This window comes from Mobula hypostoma, chromosome 22 (assembly GCF_963921235.1).
Source record: "Mobula hypostoma chromosome 22, sMobHyp1.1, whole genome shotgun sequence".
Taxonomy (NCBI): domain Eukaryota; kingdom Metazoa; phylum Chordata; class Chondrichthyes; order Myliobatiformes; family Myliobatidae; genus Mobula; species Mobula hypostoma.
The window spans coordinates 55178881-55199565 of record NC_086118.1 but is presented as its reverse complement, the minus strand read 5'-3'; the positions used below and the strand labels follow the sequence as shown (position 1 = coordinate 55199565).

General features: G+C 42.6%; 1 protein-coding gene across 4 annotated transcripts in view; it reads right to left on the bottom strand.

The window, feature by feature from the left end:
• The window catches only part of cep112 (centrosomal protein 112), a 553075-nt gene that overhangs the window by 67828 nt on the left and 464562 nt on the right, over window positions 1–20685 (bottom strand). For 3 of the 4 annotated variants that reach the window (XM_063030627.1, XM_063030630.1, XM_063030629.1), the window contains one exon: window positions 18115–18264. The exons of the other annotated variant lie outside the window; for it this stretch is intronic. In XM_063030627.1, coding sequence (XP_062886697.1) covers window positions 18115–18264 — 150 coding nt within the window. The remainder of the gene's footprint in view (window positions 1–18114; window positions 18265–20685) is intronic. 4 annotated transcript variants of the gene reach the window in all.

The window sequence follows — 20685 nt, the reverse complement described above, 5'->3', positions numbered from 1 at the left end:
GTTGTACCATGTGCATTAATGTAACACCCATCTGTGTTAATACTTCTGTGATTCAATGAAGAAATAAGATGTTAACTATCTGCTTGTTTCAATTTCTATTTTTTGCCTATTGATTAATGCTTTAAGACTGGACATTGCCATGGTAAATGCATGATCCAATTTAATAACTTAAATAGGGAGTCAGGAGAGCTCTGTACCGTATGGAAACCAGCTTGCCCTCCACAGACTCTGTCTACATAAGCAGCTAGCATAATCAAAACCCCACCCAGTCTGGACATTCTCTCTTCTTCCCTCTCCTATCCGACAGAAGTTATCAAAGCCTGCAAGCATGCACCAACAGGCTCAAGAACACCTTTTATTCCACTGGTACATGACTATTGAATAGTTCCCTAGTATGATGAAGCAACAATAAAAACAACCAACAAATTATAGGCTGGTGAACCTTACATCAGTGGTGGAGAAATTATTAGGGATAGGATCTATTCTACTTACATCTAGAAAATCATAGACTTGTTAGTGATAGTCAACATGGCTTTGTGCAGTGGAGGCCATGTCTTAGAAACTTGATTGAAATTTTTTGAGAAGGTGATGAAAATGATCGACGTAGGTGGTGCAGTGGATGTTGACTTTAGTAAACCTTTCAGTTAGGGATCTCATGGCACATGGAAACTTGATAGATTATATTCAAAATTGAATCTGCTGTAGAAGACGGAGGGTGGTGGTGAAGAGCAGTTATTCTGACTGGAGGACTGTGACTAGTCTGTTATGTAGACATGAATCTTGGAGTGCAAGTACATGGTTCCCAGAAAGTGGTGACACAAGTAGACAGGGTGGTAAAAAGGATGTACAACAGACTTGCCTTTGTTGGTTGGAATGTTGCACATAACATTTACAAGTCATATTGCAGCTGTGTGAAACTTTAGTTAGCTCACATTTGGTGTACTGTGTGCCATTCTGGTGCGTGTATTAAAGTCAAGGCCCCTTATGGTTGTTGTAGCTGGGGTGGTAGTGGGGACAAGTTCCCACTACCTAATAAATTTTCCCAATGGTATATATCTCAAATACCCTCTGACAACCAAGCCTAGCTCCTGGCCTTCACCCGTGGCTTAGCTACTAGACCCGGTGGAATCTTTTCTACCAACAGCATGAGGGCCAAAGGTGGGTTATTAAAACCAGTCGCTTTGGGGAGATGGGGCTTGTTAGCGACGGTTAGTTGCTCATCTAGGAGAATTAAAACTCTGATATCAAACCTCCGCTGCCTTGGGGCTATACCCACTCAAAGGGAAGGCTTCAGGAGTAAACCCCAGGGAAAAATCTGCAGCTGGAGTCCCTAAGGCAGTCCTACATTGAGTTCAAAGCTGACTGGCAACTTCTGCAACACCGCTGATGCCAAACTTTTAGATTCACCAGCAGTGTGGAGAGGGGGAACCTGCTACAAAGGCAACTGCTTGATTTCCATACTGCACTGCCCTGGGTTTTGTACAGGCTAGTGTATCACGTAGACAGCTAGGTTGCAACAGCCATAGCCGACCACAACCAAAGGGGGGCCTCATTAAAGTCGAAGTACATATACATCACACATGGTGACGAGGAGGAGTACAGGACCAAGATAGATCAGAGTGGTATTCTAGCAGCAACCTGGTACTCAGTGTCAATAAGACCAAGGAATTGATTGTGGACCTCATGAAATGGAAGTCGAGAGAACACACACCAGACCTCATCGAGGGATCAGTCCTGGGCCCAACATATTGATGCAATTACAAAGCGGCTATACATCTTTAGGAATTTGAGGAGAATTGGTATGTCACCAAAAACTCTTGCAAATTTCTACAGATGTACCATAGAAAGCATTCCATCTGGCTGCGTTATCGTCCGGTACAGAGGGATCACTGCACAGGATCAGAAAAAGCTGTAGAAAGCTGTAAACTCAACACCATGGGCACTACAACACCTTCAAAAGGCAGTGCCTCGAAAAGGCGGCATCCATCACCCAGGGTATGCACTGTTGCCATTGCTGCTATCAAGAAGGAGGTACAGAAGACTGGAGACACACATTCAAAGGCAACTGCTTGATTTCCATATTGCACATTTCAACAGCTTCTTCCCCTCCACCATCAGATTTCTGAATGGCTAAGAATCCATGAACACTACCTCACTATCTTTTTCCCTCTCTTTTTACAGCCCTTATGTAATTTATTTTTATACAGCATATACTTCTTATTGTAATTTATAGTTTTTATTATGTATTTCAATGTACTGCTGCCTTAAAACAACAAATTTCATGATATATGCTAGTGATATTAAATCTGATTTGATAACTTGAAATTCATTTTCTTTGCAGGCATTTACAGGAAACTAAAGAAATACAATAAAATTTAGACAATAAGCCCATAAGATATAGGACCATAATTAGGCCATTTGGTCCATCCAGTCTGCTTCACCATTTCATCATGGCTGATCCATTTTCCCTCTCAGCTCCAATCTCCCGCCTTTTCCTGTAACTCTTCATGCCCTGACTAATCAAAAATCTATCAACCTCTGCCTTAAATATACCTAACGACTTGACTTCATCAGCTAGCTGTGGCAACAAATTCCACAGCTTCATCACTCTGTGGCAACAAATTCCACAGCTTCATCACTCTGGGGCTGAAGAAAATCCTCCTCACCTCTGTTCTAAATGGTTGTCCCTCTATTCTGGGGCTGTGTCTTCTGGTCTTAGACTCCCCCATCTTAGACAATATCTTCTCCACATCCACTCTACTGAGGCCTTTCAACATTCAATAAGTTTCAGTGAAGTTCCCCCTTATTCTTCTGAATTCCAGTGAGTAAAGACCCAGAGCCATCAAACACTCCTCATATGACAGACCTTTTAACCTCAGATTAATTTTGAGAACCTCCTTTGAACTCTCTCCAATGTCAACACATCCTTTCTTAGATAAGATGCCCAAAATTGCTCACAATGGCCAAAGCGGCAGGTGTGTTTACAGACATTGTTAATCTCTCCCTCTTCCAGTGTAAAGTGCCCTCCTGCTTCAAATTATCCACCATTGTCCCTGTACCAAAAAAGACCAAGGTAACATGCCTGAATGACTGGCATCCTGTCACACTCACCACAATAATAAGCAAATGTTTAGAGAGGCTGGTCAAGGACTACATCTGCAGCTTGCTACCACCCAAACCGGACCCCCTACAATTTGTTTACCAACACAACCAACCAACAGACGATGCAATTGCCACTGCTCTCCATACCATCCTTGCACATCTGGAGAAGAAGGAGAAGGGGCTGGGGGAAGGGGGAAGGAGGAAGAGTACAAGGTTGTAGGTGATAGGTGAGATCAGGAGAGGGTGAAGTGAAGAGTTGAGAAGTTAATTGGTGAAAGAGATAAAGGGCTGGAGAAGGAGGGAATCTGATAGGACAGGATAGAAGACCATTGAAGAAAGGGAAGAAGGAGGAACACCAGAAGGAGGTGATGGGCAGGTAAGGAGATAAGATGAAAGAGGAAACTAGGAAGAAGGAATGGTGAAGGAGAGGGTGGTGGGGGGGGGGAGAAGTCACGAAATTACAGAAATTGATGTTTGTGGCATCAGGTAGGAGGCTACCTAGACGGAATACAAGGTGTGGCCTCATTGTGGCAGTAGAGGAGGCCATGGGCTGACATGTTGGAATAGGAATGGAAAATATAATTGAAATGGGTAGCTACCGGGAAATTCGGCATTTTTTGGCGTACGGAGCATAGGTGCTCAGTGAAGCGGTCTCCCAATCTACGTCCGGTCTCACCGATATACAGGAGGCCACACTGGAAGCAATGCCCCTCTCCTTCACCATTTCCATTCCGGTTTCCCTCTCTCACCTTCTCTCCTTCCCTGCCCATCACCTCCCTCTGGTGCTCCTCCCCATTCCCTTTCTTCCATGGTCTTCTGTCCTCTCCTATCAGATCCCCTTCTCCAGCCCTTTATCTCTTTCACCAATCAACTTCTCAGCTCTTAACTTCTCTTCCTCCCCCTCTCCCAGTTTCACCTATCACCTACCTCCTTGCACTTCTTCCTCCCCTCCCCCCCTCTTACTCTGACTTCTCTTTCTTTCAACTCTTGGCCTGCAACGGTGAATGTTTGTGCTTTTCTATAGTTGCTGCCTGGCCTGCTGAGTTCCTCCAGCATTTTGTGTGTTGCTTTGGTTTTCCAGCATCTGCAGATTTTCTCGTGTTTGGAATTCCATCATCTACAAATCATTGACATATAACATAAAAAGGTGCAGTCCCAACACAGACCCCTGTGGAACACCACTAGTCACTGGCAGACAACCAGAAAAGGCTCCCTTTATTCACAATCTTTGTCTCCTGCCAATCAGCCAATATTCTATCCATGCTAGTATCCTTCCTGTAATACCATTGTCTCCTAACTTGTTAGACAGCCTCATGCGTGACACCTTGTCAAAGGCCTTTTGAAAATCCAAGTAGACAACACCCACTGATTCTCCTTTGACTATACTATTTGTTATTTCTTCAAAGAGTTGCAGATTTGTCACACAAAATTTTCCCTTAAGGAAACCATGCTGATGATGGCCCATTTTATCATGTGCTTCCAAGTACCCTGAAACCTCACCCTTAACAATCGACTCAAGTATCTTCCCAAGCACTGAGGTACAAACTAACTGGCCTATAATTTCGCAAACAAGAGGAATTCTGCAGATGCTGGAAATTCAAGCAACACACATCAAAGTTGCTGGTGAACGCAGCAGGCCAGGCAGCATCTCTAGGAAGAGGTACAGTCGATGAAGGGTTAGTCCTGACGAAGGGTCTCGGCCTGAAACATCGACTGTACCTCTTCCTAGAGATGCTGCCTGGCCTGCTGCGTTCACCAGTAACTTTGATGTGTGTGGCCTATAATTTCCCTTGTTGAAGAGGGGAGATAGGATTAGTTAATTGGCACAGCTGGCACACACCTTGTGTGCTGAAGGGCCTAATCCTGTGTTGTATTGTTCTATGTTCTCATTAAAACTTCAGCCACTCCGATAATCCAAGACAAATCAACATTTTGCCACAACAAACACTGTGACTTAGTAGAAACAGTTAATTATCATTGCATAGGAAGAATGCAGCATTCTACAAGGGGATTTGCTGCACCTTGACAGTCTATTAAGAGGAAAGTGCATAAATATTTTCTGGCCGAATTCCATAATATTCAATCACTTTTATTAGTCACAAAGATAAAACGTTAAGCAAGGCCTCACCCACCCACTCAGGAGCAGACATAGCGGTTCAAAAGAAGAGCAGAGGAAGTCTGCTTAACACATGGCTAACAGCATTAAAGTACATTATCTGGTCACTGTCTCACTGCTACTGGTGACAGCCTGTGCTGGCTGTGTCTGCTTTACAATAGTGACTTCATCACTAAAGTACTTTACTGGCTGTGAAGTGCTTTCGGGATGTCCCGAGGTTATGAAAAGAACAAGTAGGAGATATTTCAGTAATAGCAACATGCACTTATAGGTGTCTTTCAATGTAGCAAAAAGTCCCAAGGGGCTTCACAGATGCATCATCAAACAAATTTTAACACAGGGCACAGAGAGATATATTGAGACAGATGAATAAATGTTAGTTAAGGGGGTAGATTTCAAGGAGGAAAAGAAAGGTAGAGGGATGTGGGATCTCGGGGTTACTGACCAAAATAAGGAAATGTGGGGCTGAACCACATGACCAGTTTTTCAATCAGACTGCCCAGGTATAAAGAATGATACTTCTTAGTATCATTTTTAGCTGAAAGTATCACTGCCAATGTTTAGTCAAAGTCAAAGTAAATTTATAATCAAAGCACATATATGTAACCATTTATTACCTTGACATCCATCTTCTTTATCGGCATTTACAGAAGAATAAAGAACTACAACAAAATTTGTGAAAAAAATATATACAAAAACAAAGACTGACAAAGAATTGATGTGAAGACAAATTGTGTAAATAAAAAATAAATAGTACTGAGAACAAGAGTTGTAGAGTCCTTGAAAGTGAATCTGTAGACCGATGACTTTTGGCAGGGTTTGAATGTCATCAACTCTGACAAAGTAAAATCAAGCAACATCAATGACAGGTGAATAGAATAACCGAAAGAGATGGGGAGATCTTAAATGGATTTTTTTGCATCTGTATTTACTCGGATGATGGACACAAGAGTCCACAGAAGTCTATAGAAGCGTTAGTGAAGTCATGGACCCTATATAGGTTACAGAGGAGGAAGTGTTGACTGTCTTGAGGTAAATTAGGGTGAATAAATCCACAGGGCATGACAAGGTGTTCCCTCGGATCCCATGGGAGGCTAGTGTAGAAATTGCAGGGGCCCTAGCAGAGATATTTGAAGCACCCTTAACCATGGGTGAAGTGCCAGCGCATTGGAGGAAACAAGCCAGGGAATTATGGGCTGGTGAGCCTGACATCAGTAGTGGGAAGGTTATTGGAAGATATTCTAAGGGACTAGATATATAAGTATTTGGACAGACAGGACTGATTAGGGATAGTCAACATGGCTTTGGATGTGGTAGGGTTAAGGGTGAAGGGTGAAAGGTGAAAAGTTTAAAGGGAACATGAGGGGAAACTTCTTCACGTAGAGGGTCATGAGAGTGTGGAATTGAGCTGCCAGCACTAGTGGTGCAGCTGAAGCCCGATTTCAACTTTTGAGAGTAATGTGAATAGGTACATGGATGGGGCGTGCATGGAGGGCTATTGTCTAGGTGCAGGTCAATAGGACTAGGCAGAATAATTGTTTTGCACGAACTAGATGGGTCAAAGGGCCTGTTTTTTGCTGTCATGATATGCGACTCTATAGTCAACTCGAGATGTAACAAATGAGCAGGAGATGAGCCAAGAGAGAAACATTTGACATTCAATGTCCTTTCATTAGATGCATTTTCCATTTTTTTTGCAGACAGAATGATGAGTTGGGCTCCTGGTTTTACCAAATCATAGAAAAAACAGACCCAACATAAAATACAAACAAGAGAAAATCTCTAGATGCTGAAAGTCTAAGTAACACACACAAAATGCTGGACGAACTCAGCAGGCCAGGCAGCATCTATGGAAAACAGTATAGTTGACATTTGGGTAGCCTCCAACCTGATGGCATGAACATTTTCCTCTCTCACTTTATCTCCTTGCCTGCCCATTGCCTCTCTCTGGTGCTTTCTCCCTCTTTTCTTTTGTCCATGGCCTTTTGACATCTCCTATTAAATTCCCCCTTCTCCAGCCTTGTATCTCTTTCACCAGTCAACTTCCCAGCTCTTCATTTTACCTCTCACACTCCCGGTTTCACCTACCACCTTATGTTTCTCCCTCTCCTTCACCCCATCTTTTAACTTCACTCATCTTTTTTTCTCCAGTCCTACTGAAGAGTCTCGGCCTAAAACGTCAACTGTACTCTTTTCTATAGGTGTTGCCTGGCCTGGTGGGTTCCTCCAGCATTTTGGGTGTGTTGCTCCAACATAAAATATTTCACAATTATATTCTTTCAGCATTTTCCTTCCCTCAGAAGAACCTACAACAAGTTGAGTAAATTTCTAAATCCACCACATGAAAAAATACATTGCTTCTCCACTTACTTATTCTTATTCTAAGAAACACAGGTAATGCCTCCTACAGTCTGCCCTCCCTCTTTCCCTTCATTCTCAATCACCAACTCTAATGTAGAACCCTAGCAACGTGGAGATGGCAATAAAAGATGGGTGTAAAATATCAGGTGAGGGTGTAAGTGGGAACAAAAAACCAGCCTATTTCCTGATAACACACACAAAAATGCTGGAGGAACTCAGCAGAACAGACATGACACTACTCCCCAAAAAAAGTGCACATTTACATCAAATTACTTCGGTGTAAAAATAGAAAAGTTATATTTTAGCAACCCGAGTTCAAAAAGAAATAAGGCTCTTGCCAAGTGCATATTAACTTGTTTTGCAAGCACTTAGTTGAATGAAAGTGCCTTCACAAACTATAGTCTAACTATTTAAGTACCACGGGTGCTGAAACATCTAAATCTTTTCTTGAAGCAGCTCTGTTGAGTGGTACTTATTGCAGCAAATAGATGTGAGTGTGTTCTATCCTGGGAAGTCAGTCCATAGTAGACAAGAATTGGATAAAACTCATTTGCTAAGATCTAAAAAGTTATTTAACTCCACGCAGATAAAATGATAAAGTCTATTATTACCATAAATGGGAATGGGCATGTGGTAGTGTAGCACTTAGTGCAATTACTTTACAGTGTCTGCGATCACCGATCAGGGTTTGAATCATGCCGCTGTCCGTAAGTACAGTTTGTACATTTTTCCTGTGGCTGTGTGGATTTCCTCCAGGTGCTCCAGTTTCCTCCCACATTCCAAAGATATATGGATTAGTGTTAGTAAATTATGGACATGCCATGTTGGTGACGGAAGCATGGCAACACTTGTAGGCTGCTCCCAGGACTTCCTTGGATTGTGTTGGTCATTGATGCAAAGCTGCACATTTCACTATGTTTAGATGTACATGTAAAAAAAAAAGCTGATCATTATCTTTAAAAGTATAATCACAGAAGAGAAACACATAAGATTTGTATTTTTATCCTTCTGGAGATATAGCTTCTCATTAGGATCTGATGTGCAACACCATCCTGACTAAGAACGGATGAGATTTGTCAGATCAAACTAAGATAAGGAAGTTAAATTTTCTGCATTTCAAGTATTCTCTACAATTTTTTTGTTTTTGTTTTTACTCTTTGCTCAAGAATCGTAATTAAAGTCTTGGTTATCTTTCAATTCCCAATTTTGATGAAAGGTCACACCCATAACTTTTTTTTCTTTACAGATGCTAATAGGCCTGCTGAGAACTTAAAGTATTTTCTCTTTTCATCTGTGCTGGGAGTGACAGGAAGCCTCAGGCTAGAGCTTGTGACCTTCCTAATTAGGCCTTGGCTGCAGTTCCTTAAATGACACTCAGAACTATTTTATGGTATAATTTTCTCCAAAATGATAAGGATAATGCAGGCTGTGGATCTATAATTTACTGAATCTGTCAACAACTTCTACACAGGCACCTTTCTAGGATTAATCTCAGGTCTAAATTGACTAGTTGGATTTACTGAGTTGTTAGGATATCAGTCACATAAACCAGCATACCAAATGCTAGAGTAGACAAAAACTCTCTTCTCAGCAAATGTTTCTCTGTAATATAATCTTCCCACACTCCCCTCAACTCCATCTTGATTCTATCATCCATCTACATAATTTACAGGTAATTTACAGTGTCACAACTTTGCAACACTGTAATGGGTGGAAATCAGAGTATCCAGAAGAAACCCTGATGGTCATGTAAACTCCACACAAACAGCAGCCAAGATTATGATGCAGCAGTTCCACTTGCTATCTGCTACTTTTACTGCCCGGTGCTTGGTAACGAAGGACTGACTATCTGTGTTGACTGAGAATAGTCACGTTTAGCTCTGCACCTTCTTATTTTGATTTGCATTCTCTGCACATTACTGAAGTTTTTTTTTATCTCTGGTAACTTGGCAAATCTCCACTATACCCTTTATAAGGGCTTTTCCTTCTTTTCCATTTGGTCAGCTAACATCAAATTTGTGAAGTAGCACTGTACTCATCCCAAATAAAAAAAAAATTCCTTAAAGACCTCAGCTGGAAACATGGCTTTTTGTCAAGTTTGATCATATAACTGCAATGGGAAGACATGGAAAGATTTAGAGAAGCAAGCAAACAAAGAAGCTGACAACCGATGAGAAATGGTGGAAAAGAGCATCAGTGCAGAAATGGAAAACCCGGTGCAGAATTCTTATAAGTTCCAGAGTAGGCAAAGCTTGGCATTAAAACCATACTAAATGTACTTAATAAAGACTGAATGTTTTAGATAAATTGGGACAATTTTCCTGGTTCTTCTGAAGCGAGCAATTGCCATTCAGCCATGCCAATAGCTCCAAAGTACGTCTGAGACTTTAAGAGGATCAGATAGTTTTCATCGTTGGCACTCTGATCCCACATTCTAAAGGACCAGAGATCTCATTCATTTCAATGGGTCTCCTGATCTGTGGATTTGGAGACAATCTGGAAAGTAGTTTTTAAAAATTTTGCTCCACAAACAAGGCAATCTTAGCATCTGTAACATATGAAAGGTGAAAGTGCACAAAGTAAGGAATTAGGTTGGTAAAAATGTTAAACCCAAACTTAACCCGAATGTGACCATTTCCCATTTGCTGTGTTGAGCTAATGAGATGGGAATTTTACTTGGCTCTGTGGAACTGGATAGGCCCAGACCTGCTGGAAGTGTACAACATTATGCTTCTGGCTGGCAGCATGTCAGAGTCCATGAGGAAGGGCATCATCACCCTCATCTACAAGCAGAAGGGGGAAAGGGAGGACATTAGAAATTGGAGGACCATCTCTCTCCTGAATGTGGATTATAAGATCCTGTCCAAGGCTATTGCCAACAGGGTCAAGTCTGCTCTGGGCCAGGTGATCCACCCGGACCAAACCAGTGCTGTACCAGGCAGGAAGATCTCAGACAGCCTCGCGCTGCTGAGGGACACCATCGCCTACGTGCAGGACAGGATGGTGAACACCTGCCTGGTCAGCTTGGACCAGGAGAAAGCCTTCGACAGGATATCGCACACGTACATGGCGGACGTGCTCGCCAAAATGGGATGTGGGGAGGGAATCCGGAATTGGATTAGACTGCTCTACACAGACATCCTTAGTGCAGTCCAGGTCAACGGGTGGGAAACAGACAGCTTCCCCATCAGGTCTGGAGTCAGGCAGAGCTGTCCCCTCTCCCCTGTCTTGTTTGTGTGCTGCATTGAACCCTTTGCAGAAGCCATCAGGAGGGATAAGGGCATAAGAGGGGTGACGCTGCCAGGCAGTGGAGGGACCCAAGTGAAAACCTCCCTGTACATGGACGACGTCACCGTCTTCTGCTCTGATCCGAGGTCAGTTCGCAGGTTGATTGGCATCTGCGAACAGTTCGAGCTGGCGTCGGGGGCCAGGGTCAACTGCATGAAGAGCGAAGCCATGCTCTTCGGCAAATGGATCGACTGATCCAGCGTCCCCTTCACCATCAGGTCTGACCACGTGAAGGTGTTGGGGATCTGGTTCGGACGGGACGAGGCGTGCAACAAGAATTGGCAGGAGTGGACTGCCAAGGTGAAACAGAAACTGGGACTGTGGGGAGGGCACTCCCTGTCAATAACGGGTGAGAACCTGGTCATCAGGTGTGAGGTGCTCTCAGGGCTGCTGTACTTGGCACAGGTGTGGCCCGTCCCGCTCCTACAGCTCGGAAATCACCCAAGCTGTCTTCAGATTCATCTGGGGATCCAAGATGGAGCGGGTCAGTCAGACTGTCATGCACAAGTCCCTGGACAATGGGGGCAAGAACGTCCCCAATGTCGCCTTCACCCTGATGGCCAGCTTCATGTGTGGCTGCATCAGACTGTGTGTAGAACCCAGGTATGTGGGCACCAAGTACCACTGTGTGCCCAGGTTCTACCTGTCGCCCTGGCTACGAAGGATGGGTCTGGCCCCACTCCTGTGCAACGCCCCAGTCAGCTGGTCGTTGCTGCCATACCTGTCCTTCGTAGAAAAGTTCTTCCAGGAGAACGCCTTTGACCACAGGGCCATTAGGCAGTGGTCGGCACGTAATGTCCTGCAGGCACTGCAGGAGAAGGACGTGATGGACACGGTGGGGTGGTTCCCTGAGCGGATCATCCAATACATCTGGCAAAACGTCTCATCACCAGATCTCACCAACAGGCTCCAGGACCTCGCCTGGCTGGCGGTGAGAGGGGCCCTCCCAGTCAGAGCCCTCCTGTACGCCCGGAACGTCATCTCCACACCCCACTGCCCACGGGAGGACTGCAGTGAGGAGGAGTCTGTGACCCACCTCTTTGCACACTGTCAGTTCGCAGAGAGGGTGTGGAGGAGGATGGACGGGCTGGTGTCATGTTTCATCCCCAGCAGCTGCGTAACAGAGGGCCCTCTGATCTATGGGCTGTTCCCGGGGACGCACACGGAGACCAACATCCGGTGTGGCTGGCAGATTATCAACTCGGTGAAAGACGCTCTTTGATCGGCCCAAAACTTGATGATCTACCAGCACATGGAGATGTCCGTGGGAGAATGCTGCCGACTGGCACATTCTCGGCTGCAGGAGTATGTGCTGAGGGACGCACTGAAACTCGGTGCAGCCACCGCAAGGGCCTGGTGGGGAAGGACCACGGTATAGGTTTCCTAACCTGCGGGAGTGGGAGCGGTTGGGTGGCGGGGAGTATACCCCTCAACAATGATGTGGTAAGGTGAACAACTGGAGGGCCACGTGGGTGGCCACAAGCATGGATATGTACAGACCATAATGAAAACGAATGTAAAGGATGGAAAGTTATTGAATGGTTTATTGTATAGAATGTTATTTTTGAATAAAGTATATATTGAAATAAAACAAATTCTAATAGTTAAATTTGGTTCTGTTCTCCAGTTTTAGGAACTTTTGAATCAGCTGGGGCTCATGAGGAAATGAGGAAGCTGCTGGTTGCCATGGACACAGAATTTACAGCAATCCTTCTGTTTCTGGAGGAACAGGATGAAGAGTCAAACAACCGCACAATGGCAAAGATGACTATAAATCTTTGAAATTCTTGTGCTGTTATAAGAGCACCAGCGATGGATATCAACAGTTAAGCAGTTGATGAATTTGGAGCATCATTGCTAGATTTCTATGATATATTTTATTGAAGCAGCTCAATACTATTTGTACTTTCCCACAGGATGCTAATCCCCTCTTATATAACATACAATTTTTTTCAGAGAACAAATTGTAACTTCCTTTAATTTTTGGAGAGAAATACAATGATCTAAAACAGACTTTATCATCACATTGTCAATTCATATTTTGACTATCTTGCTCCGAAAAATCTGCGTTTTCTTTGTATTCCCTTAGAATTGTTTCAAGGTGAACCAAGATACTTGAAGGTCAGATAGTATGTTGGTGGGATTGTTACTCCACCACACCTAAATTTAAAGGCAGTAGGTAAAGTGATGTTTATTGCCTTAAAATAATAGTAACAAAACACCAAATGTTCAGTATAATTTTTGACCACTGAATGCTTTGAATTCAGATTAATACCAAAATAATAGTGAGACACTTTAATAGCAAACCTGTTGTGATCATGGTACTTAACATCCAACATAGCATCTTGTATAAATCAAAAACAGCACATGACAGAGATCCGAAACCAAAACTGAAGATGTTGGAATCACTCAGAAGGAGAAGTGAAGACATAGATCCTTTTTCATAACCAGGAGAAACATTAACTTATTTTCTCTCTTTCCCAGTTTTGATGAAAGGTCTTGCACCTGAACATTAACCAAGTATACAGGTGTCCCCCTCTTTTTGAACGTTCGCTTTACGAAACCTCCCTGTTACAAAAGACCTATATTAGTACCCTGTTTTCGCTTCCAGAAGGTGTTTTCACTGTTAGGAAAAAAAATCAGCGCGCGATAAAAGGCAGCGCGTGCCCCTTGTAGCCGCTCTCCCCGGATTCGGAACTGCATTCTCGCCGGCATTGCTTAAACACGTGCCTGTGAGCAGCCGTTTACAAGGTGAGTTCTAAGGTATCGGAAAAGCCTGAAAGAGCTCATAAGGGTGTTACACTTAGCGTAAAACTAGACATAATTAAGCGTTTTGATCGTGGTGAATGAAGCAAGGACAAAGTGAGTTTAGCTTGTGGAAGCTGACGAAGATGATGTTGAAGAGGTTTTGGTATCCCATGACCAAGATCTGATAGATGAAGAGCTGATGCAATTGGTAGAAAAAAGGATAACAATCGAAACCGAATGCAATAGCGAACTGAATGTGAAGCAACTACGTGAGATTTTCGCTGCAATGATAAAGTATGACTTTAATTTTGAAAGGGTACATAGGTTTAGGGGATATTTGCAAGATGGTTTAAGTCCTTACAAAGAACTGTGTGATAGAAAAATGCACGAGGCTCAGCAGTCAAGCAAGCCTTCCACATCAGCCACAGCAGACAACAAACCTCGACCTTCGACATCGAGGCGGTTAGAGATAGAAGATAACCTGCCTGCCCTAATGGAAACAGACGATGACGAGATGACACCCCAGTGTCCCACCACCTCAACCCCCAGGCCATGGACAGATACTGATTCGCGGAGAATGCAGCGGTAGCCAGGAGGCACACATCACATCTTTAAGAAAAAAACCGAAATAAACATGCTAGTTATTTAGGTGCCGCCCGACACGTAATTGCCGTCCCAGATCAGAGACGACGCAATCGGAAATCGGCACTGATCTGGGCCGACAATTACATGCCGGGCAGCACCTAATTAATTAGCATGTTTGTTTCGGCTTTTTTCTTAAAGATGTGCTGTGTGCCTCCCGGCTACCACTGCACCCCTGCATGCTTCGCGGATCGGTATCGGTTGGCAGCCTGGAGGGTGGGCGCTACTACACCACCCCAGCCTGCGACGACTCAGTCTAACACACCATCAGTGTGCTCGGCGCTGAACCAATTCCGGTAAGTGATACTACACTGTACATACATTATTTCTACTTTATACAGGCTGTGTATTTTTACGTGTTATTTGGTATGATTTGGCAGCTTCATAGCTTAAAGGTTACTGGAGAGCGCTTGCGCCGTATTTTTGCCAACGGCGCTTGCGTGAGATTTTCGCTACGGAGAACAGTGCAGCAATGATTGTGGAAAAGTATTTCTACTTTATATAGGCTGTGTATTTATCATATCATTCCTGCTTTTACTATATGTTACTGTTAGTTTAGGTTTTATGTGTTATTTGGCATGATTTGGTAGGTTATTTTTGGGTCTGCGAATGCTCACAAAATTTTCCCATATAAATAAATAGTAATTGCTTCTTTGCTTTACGACATTTCGGCTTACGAACTATTTCATAGGAACGCTCTACCTTCGGATGGCAGGGGAAACCTGTACTGCGCTGCTAAATCTTTACAGCATTTTCTGTTGAATTAATCTTTGAAGTGTGTTGACCATTGTAACCTATGATCTGAAATCAATTATTTACTTTCTGCATATAACAACTTTTCTCAGATGTGGTATCCTTTCCATATTTCTACAATGTCTAATAGATCTCAAGCTACAAAACATACACATGCATGAGCTACAAAGTTCCGTGCCTACAACGTTTCAAACAGCACCCCCATTTTAGATCATAAGAGGACTAAAAGACATAGGAGTAGAATTTGGCCATTTAGACCTTCGTGTTTGCTCCACCATTCAATCATGGCTGTTTTTTGTCCTCAAATTTGATTAGTAAGGGGGTTATGGGCTACCCCACCCCATAACCCATAACCCCCTTACTAATCAAGTATTTATCAATATTTGCCTTAAATACACCCAATGGGCTGGCCTCCACATCCTTTTGACAATGAATTCCACCAATTCACCACTGTCTGCCTGAAGAAATTCCTCCTCATCTCTATTCTAAAGGAATGTTTCTTTATTCTGATTCTGTGCCCTCAAATCTTAGACTGTGCTACTAATGGAAACATCCATGATATGTCTCTTCTATCCAGTTATTTTATTGTTTGGATGGTTTCAATGAAATCCCCCTCAATCTTCTCAACTCTAGTGAGTACAGGTCCAGAAATACCAAATGCTCCTCATGCATTAAGACTTTCATTCCCAGGATCATGCTTTAGAACTTCCTCTGGATGCTCTCCAGGTCAGCATATCTTTTATTAGATACGTTGCCCAAAATTGCTTACAATATTCCAAGTGCAGTCTAACCAACTCTATATAAATCTTCAATAGTACATTCTTATCCTCTCAAAATGAATTCCACATTGCATTTGACTTCCTTACTATCAACTCAATCTTCAAGTTACCTGTTTAAAAAAAACAGAATAGATTTGAAAAGCGGGTGAGGAAGCGGCAAATGGAAAGCAGCATAGAGAATTGAGGGAATTGTGGGGTTATGAACTCTGTGTGAAAGAATAAAGGTATAGACTATTTTTTAAATTTCTGAATTCTTTCCCCATTTAGAAAATAGTCTACACCTTTATTCTTACACAGAGTGCATAACCCCACACCTCCCTATGATATATTCCATCGGCCACTTCTTTACCAAACTTTCCTAATCTATCCAAGTTCTTCCGCAGACTCCCTTCCTCAGCAGCATTACCTGTCTTTTACCTAACTTTGTATTGTATGCAAATTTGGCCACAAAGCTGTCAGTTCCTTCATCCAGGTCATTAATGTATAAAGTGAAAAGTGGTGGTCCCAGCACTGACTCCTGTGGAACTGCAATATTCATCAACAGCTGTTTGATTTCTGCCAGTCACCTAATCTTTTATCCATGCTAGAAATCTGCACGCAAGGCTATTTAGCAGTCTCGTGTGCAGCACCTTGTTAAAAGCCTTCTGAGAATTGAAGTAAATAATGTCTACTGACTCTCCTTTATTGATCCTGCTTGTTACCTCCTTAAAAGAGTTCTAACAGATTTCTCAGGCAAGATCTCCCCTAAACGAAATTGTGCTGGCTTTCTCCAAACAAAACCATGTGGATGTAGCACCAAGTACTCCAAAATATCATTCTTAATAATGGACTCTAAAATCTTCCCAACCATTGAGGTCAGGCTAACTGGTGTATAATTTCTGTTACTTTTCACTCTCTCCCTTCTTAAACAGATGTATTACATTTGTGAATTTTAAATCCTCAAGGACTTCCCCTGATTCCAGTGATTCTTAAAAAATCACTACTAATGCCTCCATAATCTCTACAGCTACCTCTTTCAGAATTCGGGGGTTTAGAGCATCGGGTCCAGTTGATTTGTCCACTTTCAGACCTTTCAGTTTTGAATTTCTCCTTACTAAAGGCCACCTCTGACCCCTGACGTTTTCTTCTATCATTTCTTCAAAGTGCTGGAAGTTGGTTCCCCTAAGGGATGGCAGCTCCCTGAAGCTAATTTAATTGTTGAAGCTAATATTTTAATCGCAGGCATTCTAGCCACATGGAAACCATGTCTTCTTCTCCTTCACTGAGATGCTGAGGGAAAATTACAACAGCTTTACAATTACTCAACTGACTTGGTGCTGGGGGTCAAACCTTCCTGCATTCTGACTCAGTTACACAGTGCCCCAAAAACCTCCGACTGAGGAAAGGTGCCCTGAAATAGCCCATATTGCAATTAATAATATGAAAGATTTATTTTATTAATTAGCACTTATCCTTCTCTAGATTGAACTTTGAGCCAGAAATTATGGGATTAAGTATCACACCAATGATTTGAACACAAAACAAATTTGACAATCTAATGAAATACTGAAGAGATGCTACATTTTCATTGATATTGCCTTTTGGATGAGATGTTAAACTGAATAAGCAGAGGCCAAAATTAAACCCTCACAGAAAAGCACCAACAGAACTGATTACCTAAATATTTTACACTGGCTTACAGTGCTTCAGCGCAGGGCCTGAATACTCAACACTCAACTTGCAGGCCATGACTACGCTTGTCTTCTTTGGATTATGCATCAAAGAAAATTGATTAATTCCTCAGATTTAAGTGACAAACACATGCATTTATTTAGGAACTGTCTTCTTGACCTCAGAGCCTCCAGGTTTTGGTTGGTGACAATAAAATTGTAAATTCTCATGCTAATTTTGAATTGGGTGGGGTCAAGTGTTCAATTCTATACCCAAAAATCACTAACTAGTTGGCTGTAAAACATCTTGGCACACTTTGAAATTGTGATAGATGATAGAAATACACACTCTTTCTTTTGTTCTTGGGGAAGTATATTTGTTAAAAAGGAGGATGAATGATTGTCACTTGGATAAACTGAAACATACTCCATGTGCAAGTGAGAGGCAGGAATATAGAGGTATATCAATCTTGAACAAACAATCAAGAAGAAATGGAGCTAAAAGATAGCTGAATGTCTCAATGCAAATCTAGCTGACTCAGTGAATCACATAGAGCCTGGCTGCATGCGTAAATATTGTTGTGCTCCGATACCACAACAATCAGATAAGATGGCACTCCCATAAAACATTTACAACGCAAGTGGAACACAGGGTGTCAAAAATTCTTTTGATTACCTTGATATCTCTATCATTATCTCTAATCAACTGCCTCCTCTCATCTTCAAATCTTGCCACAGCTTCTTGAAGCTGCCTCTCTGCAGCCAGCTGCTCCCGACTGCTCTCTTCCCGCAAGGATGTAATCGTACCTTGAAGTTCAACTATAGTCTGCAAAGAAAACAATAGCTGAAAGCCTTGGTTGCTTAAATATTACTATTTTTCTTTGGCCTGGAAAATCTTTGAAGCATGATAATAGACGTGAAAACATTTGAAACTATTTATCAGCTGCCAAATGCAGGGAAATTTCAAATTTTCTCAGGATCTTTAATTGTTATGGAATTTTGTTGAGGAGCAACAGACAAAAACAAGCATGCTCCCACACTTACTCTTTTTTGTGGTGTTCCTTAGGTTAACAGGTATAATTTATGAAGTTGTCCCAGATGATCCTACAGGTGTATAAAATAACCCTATACTTTCACTTGAAGAGGACAATAAAAACCTACAGGTGCTGGAAATCTATAATAAAACCCAAAAACACTGGAGAGACTCTTCTATTCAGCAGCAACTGCAGAGAAGGAAACAGAAGTCTCATTTCAGCTCAAACAACCCTTCATCAGAATTGGTGAAGGGTCAATAATCTTTCCTGGAAAAATGTAAAGTGATTCACTTTAGAAGGTTAAAATTGAAGGCAGAATACGGGGTTAATGGCAGGCTTCTTAGCATAGTGGAGGAACAGAGGAATTTTAGGGTACATGTCCATAAATGCCTCAAAACTACCCTGTAAGATGATAGATTGCTAAGGAGGCATATTGGTGTGTTGGCCACTTACAGTATTTTTTATGCATTGTGCAGTACTGCTGTCACAAGGCAATAAGTTTCATGACATATGTCGGTGATATTAAACCTAATCCTGATTCTGATCGTGTGGATAGACAGACACTTTTTTCTTATGGTAGACATGGCTAATGTTAAAGGTAATTTTTTTTACACACAGAGAATGTGAGTGTGTGGAATGCCCTGCTAGGGGTGGCAGATACACTCAGACCATTCAAAAAACTGTTGGACAGGCATATGGATGACAGAAAAATGGAGAGCTATGTAGGAGAAAAGGGTTAGATCGATCTTACAGTAGGTTAAAAGTCGGCCAAATATCATTGGCCAAAGTGCTTTTACTGTGCTTTAATTGTTCTATGTTCTGTTTGTACCACTTCCATTAGAGAGGAGGCTATGTACACCAAGACTATGACTCAAAATCAGTTACTTTCCCCAATCAGTAAGACTGATCAACACCTCCACCCACTAGCCTACCCCTCCACATGTCCAACCACCACTACCTTATCATTTCCTGTCCGTCACCTTATGTCATAGTCATAGTCATAGTCATACTTTATTGATCCCGGGGGAAATTGGTTTTCGTTACAGTTGCACCATAAATAATTAAATAGTAATAAAACCATAAATAATTAAATAGTAATATGTAATTTATGCCAGGAAATAAGTCCAGGACCGGCCTATTGGCTCAGGGTGTCTGACCCTCCAAGGGAGGAGTTGTAAAGTTTGATGGCCACAGGCAGGAATGACTTCCTATGACACTCTGTGTAGCATCTCGGTGGAATGAGTCTCTGGCTGAATGTACTCCTGTGCCCAACCAGTACGTTATGTAGTGGATGGGAGACATTGTCCAAGATGGCATGCAACTTGGACAACATCCTCTTTTCAGACACCACCGTGAGAGTGTCCAGTTCCATCCCCACAACATCACTGGCCTTACGAATGAGTTTGTTGATTCTGTTGGTGTCTGCTACCCTCAGCCTGCTGCCCCAGCACACAACAGCAAACATGATAGCACCGGCCACCACAGACTCGTAGAACATAGCATCGTCTGACAGATGTTAAGGACCTCAGTCTCCTCAGGAAATAGAGACGGCTCTGACCCTTCTTGTAGACAGCCTCAGTGTTCTTTGACCAGTCCAGTTTATTGTCAATTCATATCCCCAGGTACTTGTAATCTTCCACCATGTCCACACTGACCCCCTGGATGGAAACAGGAGTCACCGTTGCCTTAGTTCTCCTCAGGTCTACCACCAGCTCCTTAGTCTTTTTCACATTAAGCTGCAGATAATTCTGCTCACACCATGTGACAAAGTTTCCTACCGTAGCCCTGTACTCAGCCTCGTCTCCCTTGCTGATGCATCCAACTATGGCAGAGTCGTCAGAAAACTTCTGAAGATGACAAGACTCTGTGCAGTAGTTGAAGTCCGAGGTGTAATTGGTGAAGAGAAAGGGAGACAAGACAGTCCCCAGTGCTGCTGATCACTCTGTACAGACACTCCTGTACCTTGTGTCACTTTACGGACATAGAATCAATCGATGTATGTATATAAGGTATATTATGTATTTATATTTACCATGTTCTTTATCTTACTGTGTTTCTTTTTGTGCTGCATCATTATGCTACCTGGATGAGTATGCTGCAGTTGTTACCGACTTCATTAAAACCTGTGTGGATGAGTGTGTGCCCACAAAGACTTACTGTACATTCCCAAACAAAAAGCCATGGATGAACTAGGAGGTACATTGTCTGCTGAA